The 15,809-nt window shown below is 39.0% G+C and overlaps 1 protein-coding gene across 1 annotated transcript in view; it reads right to left on the bottom strand.

Annotated features, from left to right (window-relative positions):
- LIN9 (lin-9 DREAM MuvB core complex component) overlaps positions 1-15,809 on the bottom strand; it is a 69,315-nt gene that overhangs the window by 37,825 nt on the left and 15,681 nt on the right. The window contains exons 5-7 of the mRNA XM_044267397.1: positions 7,256-7,389; positions 5,499-5,624; positions 38-195 (exon numbers count right to left, since the gene is read on the bottom strand). Of these exons, the coding sequence (XP_044123332.1) occupies positions 38-195; positions 5,499-5,624; positions 7,256-7,389 (418 nt within the window). The remainder of the gene's footprint in view (positions 1-37; positions 196-5,498; positions 5,625-7,255; positions 7,390-15,809) is intronic.

The following is a 15,809-nucleotide window of genomic DNA, read 5'->3' as shown; positions in this document are numbered from 1 at the left end:
TATAGAGCAAAATGGTAATGAGGTTATGTTCACTTACCTGTAACTTTGGTTCCGATAACCAGGGGCAAAGGAATTTCATCTGGGAGATCTTTGAATTGGGAAACATCTGCAACTTTCCTTTGTTGTAAGAGCCTTATTTTCTGTCGTTTCTGTTTTAATGCTGATCTCTCTTCCTCAAAAAATGCAGAAGAACATCTAGAATAAATTATAAAAATCATATAAACTGATAACTATCCTATACAAATACTTGAAATCAGGGGTCCCCCGGTGACAAGTCAGTTGAGCAAATGACTCTCAGTTTTGGCTCAGGTCATGCATGATCTCAGAGTCGTGAGATCAAGGCCCAGGTCGGACTCCGAGCTCGGCAAGAGGTCTACTAAAATTTCTTTCTCCCTCTGCCCCATCGCACACTCACTCGCACTCTCTCTCTCTCTCTCAAAAGTGAATAAATCTTAAAAAAAAAAAAAAAAAAAAAAAAACAAAATACAAAACTTGAAATCAGACCACCCATCTCGCCATTCCCTCTTTTCCTCTCTTTGGAGTAATATATTTAAGAATGAGTTCTTAGAAAAAATAATTGTTTCCCTTCAAAGTAAATTATCTATTTTTAAAAATGGAACTTTGCAAGAGTTATAACTTATAGAGTTATAAGCAAATCTACATTATCCTTTCCTATACAGCAGGAGGATTTGTTCACCATTCTTTGACAACACTGCATCTGGATCCCAGGTCTCCTCCTGGGATGAAGTTCAATTATAATATTCTGTTCAGAAGAACATGATATTTTCCCTGTGACCCAGTGAGCACACCAATAAAGAACTAAAGATGAGGCTTACTTCTGTGTAAATGTTTAACCATACTTCCTGCCTTAAAGCATAAATACTGAATTTACTCTTATCTTTAGGGCCTATCTTACTTCTATTTTCAAATACTGGGATGAACCAAAGTAACTTAAACATAGCTTCATGCCACAAAATATATATCTGTAAAACCATCATCACAGACAAGATCATGAACATCTGAAAACATCGATCACTCCCCAAAGTTTCCTTGTGGCACTTTATGATCCTTCCTTCACAATCCTCCCACTTCTATATCTCCACTGCTCAAGCAATCACTAAGTTGCTTTCTGTCATTATAGCTTCTATCTTCTAAAATATTACATAAACGATATCATCTAGTATGAACTCTTCTGTCAGGCTTCTTTCACTCAGCATAATTATTCTAAGATTAATCCATTTTGTCACATGCATCAGTGGTTCATTCTTTTTACTGGAGAATAGTAACCTTTTCTTTCAATGTGTCATAATTTGTTTACCCATTCTCCTACTGGTGGATATCTGGGTGGTTTCCAGTTTGGGGTCATTACAACAAAGTTGATATAAACATTTCTGGATAGGTTTTTATATAAACATATGCTTTAATTTCTTTTAACTAAACACCTAGAAATAGAATGGCGAGGTCATATGGTCAGTGCATGTTTAACCTTTTAAGAAACAAAAGAAGCCAAATATTACCAAAGATGATATACAGACGACAAGCCACTTTGATGCTCACCATACTATGTCATAAGGGAGATATAAATAAAGTGAGACATTACTACAAACCTATTAGAATGACCAAAATCTAGAACACAGACAATACCAAATGTTGGCAAGGATGTGGAACAACAGAAACTCTTGTTCTTTCTTGTGGGAATGCAAAATGGCGTGGACACCTTGGAAGAGAGTTTGGTGGTTTCTTATAAAACTATACATAGTCTTATCATAAAATCCAGCAACCATACTTTTGGTATCTACCCAGATGAGCTAAAAACTTATGTCCACACCAAAACGTTAACATGGATGTTTACACCAGTTTACTCATAACTGGCAAAACTTTGAAGCAACCATGATGTCTCTTAGTAAGTGAGTGGATAAAAAAATAGAGGAGTATATTCAAACAATGGAATATTATTCAGCGCTAAAAAGGATGAACTATCAAGCCATGAAAAGATACAGAGGAACTTGAAATACATATTACTAAGTGAAAGAGGCCAATCTGAAAAGGCCACATATGGTATGATTCCAACATATGACATTCTGGAAAATGCAAAACCCTGGAGACAGTCAAAATGACCAGCAGTTTCCAGGAGTTGAGGCCCTAGGGAGAAAAAGGAATAAGTGGAGCGTAAAAGATTATCAGAGCAGTAAAAATACTGTATATGACATTATAATGATAGATCTATGTCATTATGTATTTTTCAAAACCCACAGATACAAAACCAAGAGTAAATCCTAATGTAAACCACGGATTTAGGGGATTATGATAAACTGATATAGACTCATCAACTTCCACAATGTATCACTGTGGTGGAACATACCGATATGGGGGAAGATTGTGCATCTCTGAGGGCAGGGAGTATATAAGAAATCTCTCTATCTTTCTCTCAATTTTGTTGTGAACCTAAAATTCTCTAAAAAAAATTGACTGAGCCACCCAGGCGCCCTTAATCTTGTAAATTTTAGACATTATGGGTTCATTTGCATTTTTCTATTGACCAAATATTGACTACTTTCTCTAGTATTTATTTGACATCCTTACATCTTTGGTGAAGCATCCATTCAAATCATTTAGCAATTTGTTAATTGGGTTTATACTTTTTTGTATTTTTTTCATTGACATGAAAACGACACCCGGCATTATATTAGTTTCAGGTGTACAACGTCAGGAGCTGACAATTTTTCCACACCATTCAATATTGACCAAATAAATGCAGTCAAAACCTGCCACCAGATGTTATTACAATATTATTGACTATTCCCTATGCTGTGCTTTTTTTTTCATTTCCATGAATTATTCTTTCTTTTTTTTTTTTTTACAATTATTTATTTATTTGACAGAGAGAAAGATCACAAGTAGGCAGAGAGGCAGACAGAGAGAGAGGAGGGAGCAGGCTCCCCATCAAGCAGAGAGCCTAATGTGGGCCTCGATCCCAAGACCCTGAGATCATGACCCGAGCTAAAGGCAGAGGCTTAACCCACTGAGCCACCCAGGCACCCAAATTATTCTTTTTATAACCTGAATTTTATACCTCTTAATTCCCTGTACTTATTTCACCCACCTCCCCTCAGGTAACCACCAGTTTGTGCTCTGTATTTAAGAGGTTTTTTTAAAATTTTTTGTCCTTTTATTTCTATTTTCTTTCTTTTTTAAAGATTTTATTTACCTATTTGATAGAGCAAGTGAGATAGCACAAGCAGGGGGAGCAGCAGAGGGAGAGCGAGAAGCAGGCTCCCTGCTGAGCAGAAAGCCTAATTCAGGGCTCGATCCCAGGACCCTGGGATCATGACCTGAGTCAAAGGCGGACGCTCAACTGACCAAGCCACCCAGGTGCCCCTTTTCTTCTTCTTTTAGTTTCTATACATGAGTGAATCATATGATTTTGTCTTTCTTTGTCTAACTTATTTCACTCAGCATAATACGCTCAAGATCCATCCACGTTGTTGCAAATGGCAAGATTTCATTCTTTTTTATGGTAATATCCAGTGTGTGTGTGTGTGTGTGTGTGTGTGTGCGCGCGCGCAACACGCCCACATTCTTGTAAATGAGGGAACTATTAAAAACATCATCAGAAACGTCATGTGTTAATACAGAAATAAAATATTGTCAGTTCAATTAAAAGTTCTCCTTGCATTTCATCACTATCTACAGAAATCATTAAAATTAAATTCTGTTTCTACTTGCCTAAGTCATTTTTTGGATTTTTGCACCATCTAAAGTGAAAAAGTCTTGGGTACCTGGGTAGCTCAGTCATTAAGCATCTGCCTTCGCCTCAGGTCATGATCTCAGGGTCCTGGGATGAAGCCCCACGTTGGGCTCCCTGCTGGGTGGGAGGCCCGCTTCTCCCTCTCCCACTCCCTCTGTTTGTGTTCCCTCTCTCACTGTCTCTCTCTGTCAAATAAATAAATAAATAAAATCTTTTAAAAAAAAATTTAAAAATAAAGTCAGAAAGTCTTGTACCTGCTTTTACTAGGCAGAGAGACATTATATGAGAACTAATAATCTAACAGATTCCAAAACTTCACTCAAAAGTCATATCAGGTTCTCCAATGTGTTAGAAAGCAAAATATCACTGTAAAAGGAAAAGTCATTTCACATGAAAAGTAATTATCAGAAAATAACATATTGGAGAGGTTGACTTGATTTTTCTTTCTGGGGCTTTGTTTTTTTGAGATAACCTGTGTTTTTATTTTATTGAGGTATAGTAGACATATAACACTCTATGTAACCTTCAGGTGTACAACAGTGTGATTCAATATTTGTATATATTGTGAAATGACCACCGCACTAAGTCTTGTTAACATCTGACACCATATGTAGTTAGTACATTTTTTTCCTTGGGATGAGAACTTTTAAGACCCACTGTCAGCAATTTTCAAATACATGTTACAGTATTATTAACTGTAGTCATCACACTATCCACTACACTTCAGGACTTACATTTATAACTGCAAATCTGTACCTTTTGATCCCCTTCACTTATTTCTCCTACCCCCTTATCCTGTTTTTATATAAAGTAAGACATGCAGTTGTAAGAAGGCTTTTGCTGTGATAAACAGTTTTTAAAAGGATAATAACAATGTAGGGATACCCTAAAAGCCTCATTAAATATTGTTACCTCCTGAAAAACATGGATGTGACCACCCACATCCACTTATACAGGGGGTTTTTTTTTGACAAATGCAGTGCGGTACTGTAAACATATCTTCCATTCCTTACCATCTTCTCAATACCATGTTCTATTCTCTAGCTTACTTTATTGTAAAAACACAGTATATAATATACATGACATAAATTTCAAAATATGTGTAACTGTTTATGCTATCAGTAAGGCTTCCAGTCAATAACAAACTACTAGTAGTTAGGTTTTTGGAGAGTCAAAAGTTTTATGTAGATTTCTGACTGCAGGGTTGGCATCCCTAACCCCACACATTGTTAAAGGATCAGCTATATTTTCTAGTGCCCTCTTAAAGTATTTTTTGGGGGCACCTGGGTGGCTCAGTGGGTTAAGCCTCTGCATTCAGCTCAGGTCATGATCTCAGGGTCCTAGGACCGAGCCCCGCATTGGGCTCTCGGCTGAGCAGGGAGAATGCTTCCCCCCCCACTCTGCCTGCCTCTCTGCCGACTTGTGATCTCTGTCAAATAAATAAATAAAATCTTTTTTAAAAATAAATAAATAAAATATTTTATGGAACATAGTGGGCATAGACAATGTAAGAAAATTATATACAAAGCCTGTAATTTGAACAAAAATGGAATTGTATATTTAATTTTAAGACGCATAGGTATAAAAAACACCTACCTGAAAGCTGGTTAACAGGATATATTTAAGATATAATTATTCTGAAAAAGAGTGTCTCAGTACTAGTCTTTGTGATGATGAAAAAGAATCAATGTGGTAATTACACTACAAACTAAATTACTGATTTCATTTTTAATAAAAATATTATTTTTACCTCCGTGGTTTTCCCATAAGTCGCCTGATTTTTCCCCATTCTACTCTTGTTAACTTTCTTGTTTTTAAATTCGGAAAGGATTCCTTCAGACACACACAGAAGTCATTATCACCTTCAAACAGTGGCCTATAAAACAGAAATGGCATTTTAATGGTTAAGACACGATAAGTTACTTCAGGGTCATAAATTTCAAAATATGCTTTCTAATTTTCAGCATTATACTAATCACCAAGTGCCATCTTTCACTTCTGCCCAGAACATATACAAAACAGGCACAAAGGGCGCCTGGGTGGCTCAATGGGTTAAGCCACTGCCTCTGGCTCAGGTCATGATCTCAGGGTCCTGGGATCAAGCCTCACATCGGGCTCTCTGCTCAGCAGGGAGCCTGCTTCCCCCTCTCTCTCTGCCTGCTGCTCTGCCTAGTTGTGATCTCTTTCTCTCTCTGTCAAATAAATAAATTTAAAAAAGAAAATTAAAAAAAAAAGAAAACAGGCACAAATTCAAAGTGCTAAAACTAAAAGTGTTATCTGTGAAACAACCAATGTATACAAGTTCTCAAGAAATACTGACTGTGCTGGAGATTCCAGGAGACACTGATTTTTGCTAAATCTCATGTATGAGTACATCCTAGTATATCCTAGCAATGTCCTTATATCCAGTGAGGACAAACAATGTTAGCTACAATTTATTTTTTCCCAAAGGTAATACCAACACCATGGAGTCCTCCTTGAGATTAAATCGATTTTAGAAAACTGTAGGCCTCTCCAGGATTAGGTCATGATCCCAGGGTCCTGGCACTGGGGAGGAGTCTACTCAAAGGGGAGTCTGCTTCTCCCTCTCCCTCTGCCCCTTCCCTGTCCTGGTGTTCTCTCTCTCTTTCTCTCAAATAAATGACTAAAATCCTTAAAAAAAAAAAAAAAGAAGAAAGAAGAAAGAAAAAGAAAAGAAAGACTATTCTAAAAATTTTACTGAGTCATTTGTACCATTAGTAACTGCTTCTCTACCAATATACTAGCATTTAAAATCTCAAGATGTATAGGGGCGCCTGGGTGGCTCAGTGGGTCAAGCAACTGCCTTCAGCTCAGGTCATGATCCCAGGGTCCTGGGATCGAGCCCCACTTCAGGCTCTTTGCTCAGCAGGCCTGCTTCTTCCTCTCTCTCTGTCTGCCTCTCTGCCTACTTGTGATCTCTGTCAAATAAATAAATAAAATCTTTAAAAAAATAAAATAAAATCCCAAGATGTATAAAACACATCTTGTCTAGGGGTGCCTGGGTGGCTTAGTCAGTTAAGCATCCAACTCTTCATTTCAACTCAGGTTATCCAGGATCCTGGGATCAAGCTCTGCATTGGGCTCCCTGTTCAGCAGGGAGTCTGACTCTCCCCCTTCCTTTCTCCCTGCTTATGCTCTAAAATAAATAAATAAATAAATAACTTTAAAAAAATAAAAGGAAAAACCTTTCTTGTTCATTACAAATACGGGAACTCTGTTCTAAGGCCTCTCCGCTCCACGGCCTTTATAAATTATAATATGGATTATATTTTCATTTGAGTTTTCACAAAAATGTATAACCACTTCTGTGAAGGGAGAAGGAGAAAAGCAAACTGTGAGGAATGGATATGGCTCAAAGTAGAATGAAGAAAAAAAAAAAATCGGGGAAAAAAAGAATCAAAACAGACCTACAGAAAACAAAACAGCTTATAATGTTTGAGAATTTCTGGTTCAGGTGACATCCACGACGTAAGCCATGATACGTACTTATCTATATTTGAGTAGAACCATTCATATATGCACCATTTATGTGCTTTGGGAAGCTTGAGGAGGTTACGTAATCGGAAACCAATCTTCTGTGAGGCTTTCTTGTCTGGTGTGGACATTGTTGCTGTAAATTTCTATACAATAAAAAAACAGACATTAATTACAGGTTCATCAGGTAAAAATGAACATCCATAATGTCAAATACATTTGTAAAAAGGTAGATTATCATTAAGTGCTCAAAAAGATACAAAAGCATAAATTATTTTGTTATTTAATAAACATTCTGAGTATTTCTTATAAAGGTAAAGCCTCCAGTTTTCTAACATATTCTGACAAGGAAGGTGAAATCATTTGCCCCCACCATGTTTACACTGAGATACAGTTTCAATTTAAGTACATAGGAAGAAGGTAATTGTGGACTCCTGGGTGCCTCAGTTGGTTAAGCAACTGCCTTCAGCTCAGGTCATGATCCCCGAGTCCTGGGATGGAGTCCCGCATTGGGCTCCCAGCTCCACGGGAAGTCTGCTTCTCCCTCTGACCTTCTCCCCTCTCATGCTCTACCTCAAATAGAGATAAAAAATAAATAAAATCTTTAAAAAAAAAAAAAAAAGAAGAAGGTAATTGTGACAGAGAGACAGAGAAAATGCAAACGAACAACCACCAGGCCCAGAAGTTTTCACCAGTGAATTCTGTATCAATCACAGCACCAATGCTATTAAAATGTTTTAATTCAATGAAAAAAAAAGAGAGAGCTTCCCAACTTTTTTTTTTTTTTAAGATTTTATTTATTTATTTGACAGACAGTGAGAGAGAGAACACAAGCAGGGGGAGTGGGAGAGGGAGAAGCAGGCCTCCTGCCAAGCAGGGAGGCGGATGCCCAGCTGGATCTCTGGACCCTGGGATCATGACCCCAGCAGAAGGCAGACGCTCAACGTCAGCCACCCAGGCACCTCACTTCCCAACTATTTTTATAAAGACAGCATAAGCAGATAAAATCTACCGAAGGATAATAAAAGAAAATGTCAAAAAAATCACTTGTTTGCATGACTTTGTTTTTTAAAGATTTTATTTATTTTTTTGAGAGAGAGAGAGAAAGAGAACATGAGATGGGAGGTCAGAGGGAGAAGCAGACCGAGACCGCCTGCAGAGCCGGGAGCCCGACAACGGGATCCCAGGACTCCAGGACCCCAAACCGAGCCGAAGGCAGTGGCTCAACAAACCGAGCCACCCAGGCGCCCCCCTCTTTTTTAAAAGATTTTTATTTATTTATTTGACAGACAGAGATCGCAAGTAGGCAGAGAGGTAGGCAGAGAGAAAGGAGGAAGCAGGCTCCCCGCCGAGCAGAAAGCCCAACGCAGGGCTTGATCCCAGGAACCTGGGATCACGACCTGAGCCAAAGGCAGAGGCTTTAAACCACTGAGCCACCCAGGTGCCCTTTTATTTATTTATTTTTTAAGATTTTATTTATCTGGAAGAGAGAGACCCCACGAGTCGGGAGCGGGAGGGTGGGAGAGGGAGAAGCAAACTCTGTGCTGAGCAGGGAGCCCAAGACAGGGCTTAATCCCAGGACCCTGCCATATTATCTAAAACAATCTAAAATTCAATGCAATTCCTATGAAAATTCCAATTTTTCACAGAAGTAGAACAATCCTAAAATTTGTATGGAAGCACAAAAATCCCAAATACCCAAAGCAATGTTGAGAATGAAGAACAAAGCTGGAGGCATCAAGCTCCCTAATTTCAAACTACATTACAAGCCATAGTAATCAAAATAGTATCATATTAACAAAAGCAGATACACAGATCAATAAAACAGAATAGAGAGCCCAGAAATAAATGCATGTGTATGTGGTCAATTAATTTACAACAAAGGAGGCAAGAATATACTATGAAGAAGGGATATTTTCTTTAATAAATGGTGTTGGGAAAACCGGACCGTCACATACAAAAGAATAAAACTAGACAGTATCTTATACTATACACAAAACTATACTAAAGACTTGGGGCCCATGAGTGGATCAGTCAGTTAAGCATCCAACTTTGACTTTGGCTCAGGTCATGATCTCAGGGTCATGAGATCAAGTGCCACGTGGGCTCCTCTCCCTCTCTAAAAATATAAGAAAAAATAAAATTTAAAAAATAGATTAGGGGCACCTGGGTGGCTCAGTGGGGTTAAGCCTCTGCTTCAGCTCAGGTCATGCTCTCAGGGTCCTGGGATCGAGCCCCACGTCGGGGGCGGGGGTCTCTCTGCTCAGTGGGAAGCCTGCTTCCCACACCCCCCTCTGCCTGCCTCTCTGCCTACTTGTGATCTTTGTCTGTCAAATAAATAAATAAAATCTTAAAAAAAAAACCAGATTAAAGACTTAAATGTTAAGACCTGAAACCATAAAATCTAGGAAAATATGTAAGTGGTTAGTTCCTAGACACTGGTCTTGGTGATGATTTTTTTGATACCAAAAGCAAAGGCATCAAAAAAAAAGAAAAGAAAAATTAACAAGTGGGGCTACACCAAACTAAAAACCTTCTGCACAGCAGAAGAAACCATCAACAACATGAAAAGGCAATCTACAGAATAGGTAAAAATATCTGTGAATTGTAAATTTGACAGTTAGTATCCAAAATATATAAAAACTCATACAACTCAATAGTAAAAAACCAATCCAATTAAAAAATGGGCAAAGTATCTGAAGAGAAATCTTCCCAAAGACATACAGATGGCCAACAGGTACATGAAAAGGTGCTCAGCCACTCATCAGGGAAATGCAAATCCAAAATGGGATATCACCTCATACCTTTCAGAATGACTAGAATCAAAAGGATAAGAAATAACAAGTGTTGGTGAAAATGTGGAAAAAAGGGAACCCTCATGCAGTGTTGGTGGGAATGTAAATTGGTGAGGCCACCGTGGAATACAGTATGGAGGATCGTCAGATAATTAAAAATAGAACTACCTTATAATTCAATAATTCCATTGCTGGGAATTTATCTGAAGCAAACAAAAACACTAACTTGAGAAGATATCTGCATGCCAATGCTCCTGAAGTATTATTTACAACAGTCAAGACATGGAAGCAACCTAAGTGTTCATTAATGGATGAATGGATAAAGAGGATGTGGTGTATATATACATATACATACATTCACACACACACTCTCTCTCTCTCTCTCTCTCACACACACACACATACACACGAATATCATTCAGCTATAAAAAAGGAATGAAATCTTGCTGTTTGCAGTAATATGAATGGGCCGTGAGGGCATTATGCTAAGTGAAATAAGTCAGAGAAAGACAAAAAACCTCCCCTGAAAAACAAAACAGACCAAAGCAAATAAACAAACAAAAAACATACAATACACAATGCAAACTCATAAATACAGAGAGCAGACTGGTGGTTGCTGGGAAGGAAGGAGTAAAATGGGTTGAAAGGGGTCAAAAGGTACAAACTTACAAAGTCATTATGTTGAGGGGATGTAATGCACAGCACAGTGACTACGGTGTATGTTGTACTGCATATTTAAAAGTTGCCAACAGGGGCGTGCGGGGGGCCTCAATTGGTGAAGTGTCTGCCTTTGGTTCAGGTCGGGATCCTAGGGTCCTGGGATCGAGCCCTGCATTGGGATTCCTGCTCAATGGGGAGCCTTCTTCTCCCTCACCCACTCCCCCTGCTTGTGTTCCTCTCTTGCTGTGTCTCTCTCTGTCAAATAAATAAAATCTTTAAAAAAGTAAAAAATAGGGGATGCCTGGGTGGCTCAGTTGGTTAAGCAGCTGCCTTCGGCTCAGGTCATGATCCCAGCGTCCTAGGATCAAGTCCCACATCGGGCTCCTTGCTCGGCAGGGAGCCTGCTTCTCCCTCTGCCTCTGCCTGCCATTCTGTCTGCCTATGCTCGCTCTCTCCCCCTCTCTCTCTCTGATAAATAAATAAAATCTTAAAAAAAAAAAATAGAAGTTGCCAACAGATTTTAAAGGTTCTTATCATGAGAAAAAAAAAGTTTGTAACTGTGGTGACAGATGTTAACTATATACTTAATGTGGTCGTTTCATCATGTACACAAATATCGAATCATTATGTTGTGTACCTGAAACATATAATGTTCTGTCAATGTTATCTCAAATTTTTAAAAGCTTTTAAAAAAGGTACCGGATAAACATCAGAACATCAAAAGAATACAACACAATCAGGTGGAATTTGTGTCCAGAACGAAAGGGTGGTCCAGTATTAGAAAACTACTGAGAGGGCGCCTGGGTGGCTCAGTGGGTTAAGCCGCTGCCTTCGGCTCAGGTCATGATCTCAGGGTCCTGGGATCGAGTCCCACATCGGGCTCTCTGCTCAGCAGGGAGCCTGCCTTCCTCCTCTCTCTCTCTCTCTCTGCCTGCCTCTCTGCCTACTTGTGATTTCTCTCTGTCAAATAAATAAATAAAATCTTTAAAAAAAAAAAAAAAGAAAGAAAACTACTGAGACTGTCTGTCATTATTAATGAATAAAAACAATAAAAATCATGTGGTCACCTCTACTGGTGCTAAAGATACTGGATAAAATTCAATATTCATTAACAAAAACTCTCAAGAGAATTAGACAGAGTGACTAAAAATATACAATATGTCAAAAGTTAAATGATACAGTTAAAGCAGTGCCTGGGGTAGGGGAGGCAGGAGAGGGGTTAGTTTATTAGGTAAATGCCTATATTAGAAAAAGACAAAGATCTCAAATAAATAACCTGTTCTTCCTAAGAATAAGAAGCTAGAAAAAGAAGAGCAAAGAAAACCCAATGCAAGTAGAAAGAAGGAAATAAAAATTAAAGCAGAGATAAATGAAATAGAAAAATAAGAGACAAAATGATGAAAACAAAATTTTTTTTAGGGGCGCCTGGGTAGCTCAGTTGGTTAAGTGGCTGCCTTCAGCTCAGATTATGATCCCAGGGTCCTGGGATGGAGCCCCTCATCAGGCTCCTTGCTCAGCAGGGAACCTGCTTCTCCCTCTGCCTGCTCCTCCCCCACTTGTGCTCTCTCTTTCAAATAAGTAAATAAAATCCAAAAAGAAAATTTCTTTTTTTTTTTAAGTTTTATTCATTTATTTGAGAGAGAGAGAGTGCACAGGAGAGAGCAGGGGAAGGGGCAGAGCGAGAGGGACAAGCAGACTCCCTGCTGAGCAGGGAGCCTAAAGCAGGACTCAATCCCAGGACCCCGGGATCATGACCTGAACTGAAGGCAGACATTTAACTGACTGAGCCACCCAGGTGCCAACAGTTCTTTGAAAATATCAACAAAACTGACAGACCTTTAGCTCTACTGACCAAGAAAACAAAAATAGATGGATACCTTCTTAACCTATAAAATTTGTTTCTCCTCATTCTAATCCAAAAGTTATTATCATATTCAGTGCTAAAATATTAAAAACACTGTCATTAAAGTGAGGAATGTGACCAAGATGTTGACAATCACTACAATTTTTAACATTGTTTTGATGGAATTATCCAATAAGAGGAATAAAAACTGTAAAGGAGAAAACAAAGCCATTATTTCCAGATGATATGAATGTCCTTGAAAACCTCAAGAAAACAGGGGTGCCTGGGTGGCTCAGTCATTAAGCATCTGCCTTCAGCTCAGGTCAGGATCCCAGGGTCCTAAAATCAAGCTCCGCATCGGGCTCCCTGCTAAGCAGGAAGCCTGCTTCTCCCTCTCCCACTCCCCTGCTTGTGTTCCCTCTCCCAGTATCTCTGTCAAATAAATAAAATCTTAAAAAAAAGAAAAAGAAAAAGAAAACAACCTAACCATTTAAAATAGTAAGAGAATTGGGGTGCCCGAGTGACTCAGTGGGTTAAGCCTCTGCCTTCGACTTGAGTCATGATCTTAGGGTCCTGGGATTGAGCCCCACATCGGGCTCTCTGCTCGGCAGGGAGCCTGCTTCCCTCTCTGCCTACTTGTGATCTCTGTATGACAAATAAAAAAAATAAAATCTTTAAAAAAATGAAATAAAATAGTAAGAGAATTGAATAAAGTGGGCAAATACAAAGTCGACATAAAAAATCAGTATCTTAAAAAAAAAACTCTTCTCTGTATAAGTAAGAGTTAGTTACAGTAGAACAGAAGATATATCCTGTTTATGAAAGCCAAAACGACAAGCACAAAAGTATTAAAAACCCAGGAATACACTTAATAAATGTTTAAGATCAACATGGGAAAATATTTTGAAGTCCACAGAGGGACAACAAGACTTGAATTAAATGGAACTAAAACCAGTTCTTAGATAGAGAGTTTCAATGCTACAACTATGACACACAGCATAAATTTATTCATAATATTAGCACAATGCCAAGAAAAATCCTAACAGGATTTTTTCCTAGCCAAGGTGATTCTAAAGTACCTATGGAAAAATAAATGTGCAAGAATACTTAGGAAAGGGCGCCTGGGTGGTTCAGTGGGTTAAGCCTCTGCCTTTGGCTCAGGTGGTGATCTCAGGGTCCTGGGATCGAGCCCTGAACTGGGCTCTCTGCTCAGCGGGGAGCCTGCTTCCCCCCACCCTCTCTACCTGCCTCTCTGCCTACTTGTGATCTCTGTCAAATAAATTAAAAAATAAAAAATAAATTAAAAACAAAATAATTTTTAAAAGGATATGTAATAATGTCTTACCAGATGTTAAAACACTACATAAAGTCACATTAAAATAATTTGACACTAGGGACACCTGGGTGGCTCAGTTGGTTAAGCGGCTGCCTTCGGCTCAGGTCATGATCCCAGCGTCCTGGGATCAAGTCCTACATCGGGCTCCTTGCTCGGCAGGGAGCCTGCTTCTCCCTCTGCCTCTAGCCTGCCACTCTGTCTGCCTGTGCTGGCACTCTGTCTCTCTCTCTCTCTAACAAACAAATAAAAAAAAATCTAAAAACAAAAAATAAAAAACAATAATTTGACACTAGCACATACAGAGACATACTAGACATAGATAGACTCAAAGTCTAGAAATAATCCTAAATACATATAGGAATTTAACTTGTGATACAGGCAGCATTTTAAATCAATGTTATCAGGACAACTAAGTAGTCCTGGGGGTGGGAGGTGGGGACACACACACACACACACACACACACCCCCAAACAAACAAGGTTGCAGTATTACCTCATTCTTTACTCCAAAATAAATTCCAGATGGATTGAAAATTAAAGCGTTAAAAAAAAAAGAAATTAATTTGAGTGAATTCAAAAAGTACAAATTTTAGACTAGGGAAGATCTTTCTGAGTAAGTATAAACCAAGAAGTCATAAAAGCAAAGACAGTTTTGACCTTGAGTTTTTTTTCAATCCTACATGGTAAAAATACAGAAACAAGGTCAAAAGCCAAACTATAAGCTAAAAAAAATTACAACCAATATAAGCAACCAAAGGCCTAATGTTCTTAATTATATACAAAATTCTTACAAATGAATAAGTAAATGACCAAGAATCTAACAGAAAATAGGAAAAAAAAATCTACAGGAAAGAAATAATTTTTAAACATACATGAAAAGTACCTCGACATCACTCATAGATGGAATGCTACTCAGAACCAGGGAGATGTGAATACCAGATTGGCAACAACCTACATGTTTGCTCATATACTGAACTGGAAAGTGTTTGGGAAAATAGACACTATGATGTATTGTTGGCAGAAAATATAGACCAGGGATGCCTGGGTGGCTCCGTTCGTTGGGAATCTGACTCTTGTCTTCGGCTGGGGTCATAATCTCAGGGTTGTGAGACTGAGGTCCCATAGCAGCCTCTGTGCTCAGCAGAGAGTCCACTTCCCCTATCCCTCTGCTCTCCCACCCCCCCGCTGCCACTTGCCCTAAAATAAATAACTCTTAAAAAATAAATAAATAAAAATAAAGCTGTTAGGACAACAGAAAAAAGGAGACCAAGAGACAGGCCGCAGGTCATTTGTGTGTCAGCCTTCACTTGCCAGCTTTGGGTTGGGGAGCAGGTTACTTGCCTCTGTCTGTTTCCTCAGCTGAAAATGGGAAATAAGACCACAGCCTAGGTCATCAGTTGCCAAAGACTAAACCAAAGTCACATATACGCAGTGCTTAAAACAGAATCTGTGGGGGCACCTGGGTGGCTCAGTGGGTAAGGCCGCTGCCTTCGGCTCAGGTCATGATCTCAGGGTCCTGGGATCGAGTCCCGCATCGGGCTCTCTGCTCAGCGGGGAGCCTGCTTCCCTCTCTCTCTCTCTGCCTGCCTCTCCATCTACTTGTGATTTCTCTCTGTCAAATAAATACATAAAATCTGTAAAAAAAAAAATTAAAAAAAAAAAAAAAAACCCAAAACCAGAATCTGGGGGCACCTGGGTGCCTCAGTGGGTTAAAGCCTCTGCCTTCAGCTCAGGTCATGATTCCAGGGTCCTGGGATCGAGCCCCGCATTCGGCTCTCTGCTCAGTGGGAAGCCTGCTTCCCTGCCTCTCTGCCTACTTGTGATCTCTGTCTGTCAAATAAATAAATAAAAATCTTTAAAATTAAAAAAAAAAAAGAACCAAAAAACAGAATCTGGCACACACTAAGTACTCAATAAAAGTTGGTTTTTACAA

This window comes from Neovison vison, chromosome 10 (genome assembly GCF_020171115.1).
Source record: "Neovison vison isolate M4711 chromosome 10, ASM_NN_V1, whole genome shotgun sequence".
In the NCBI taxonomy this organism is placed as follows: domain Eukaryota; kingdom Metazoa; phylum Chordata; class Mammalia; order Carnivora; family Mustelidae; genus Neogale; species Neogale vison.
The sequence above is the reverse complement of the archived record's forward strand: the minus strand, read 5'-3'. Positions and strand labels throughout refer to the sequence as shown.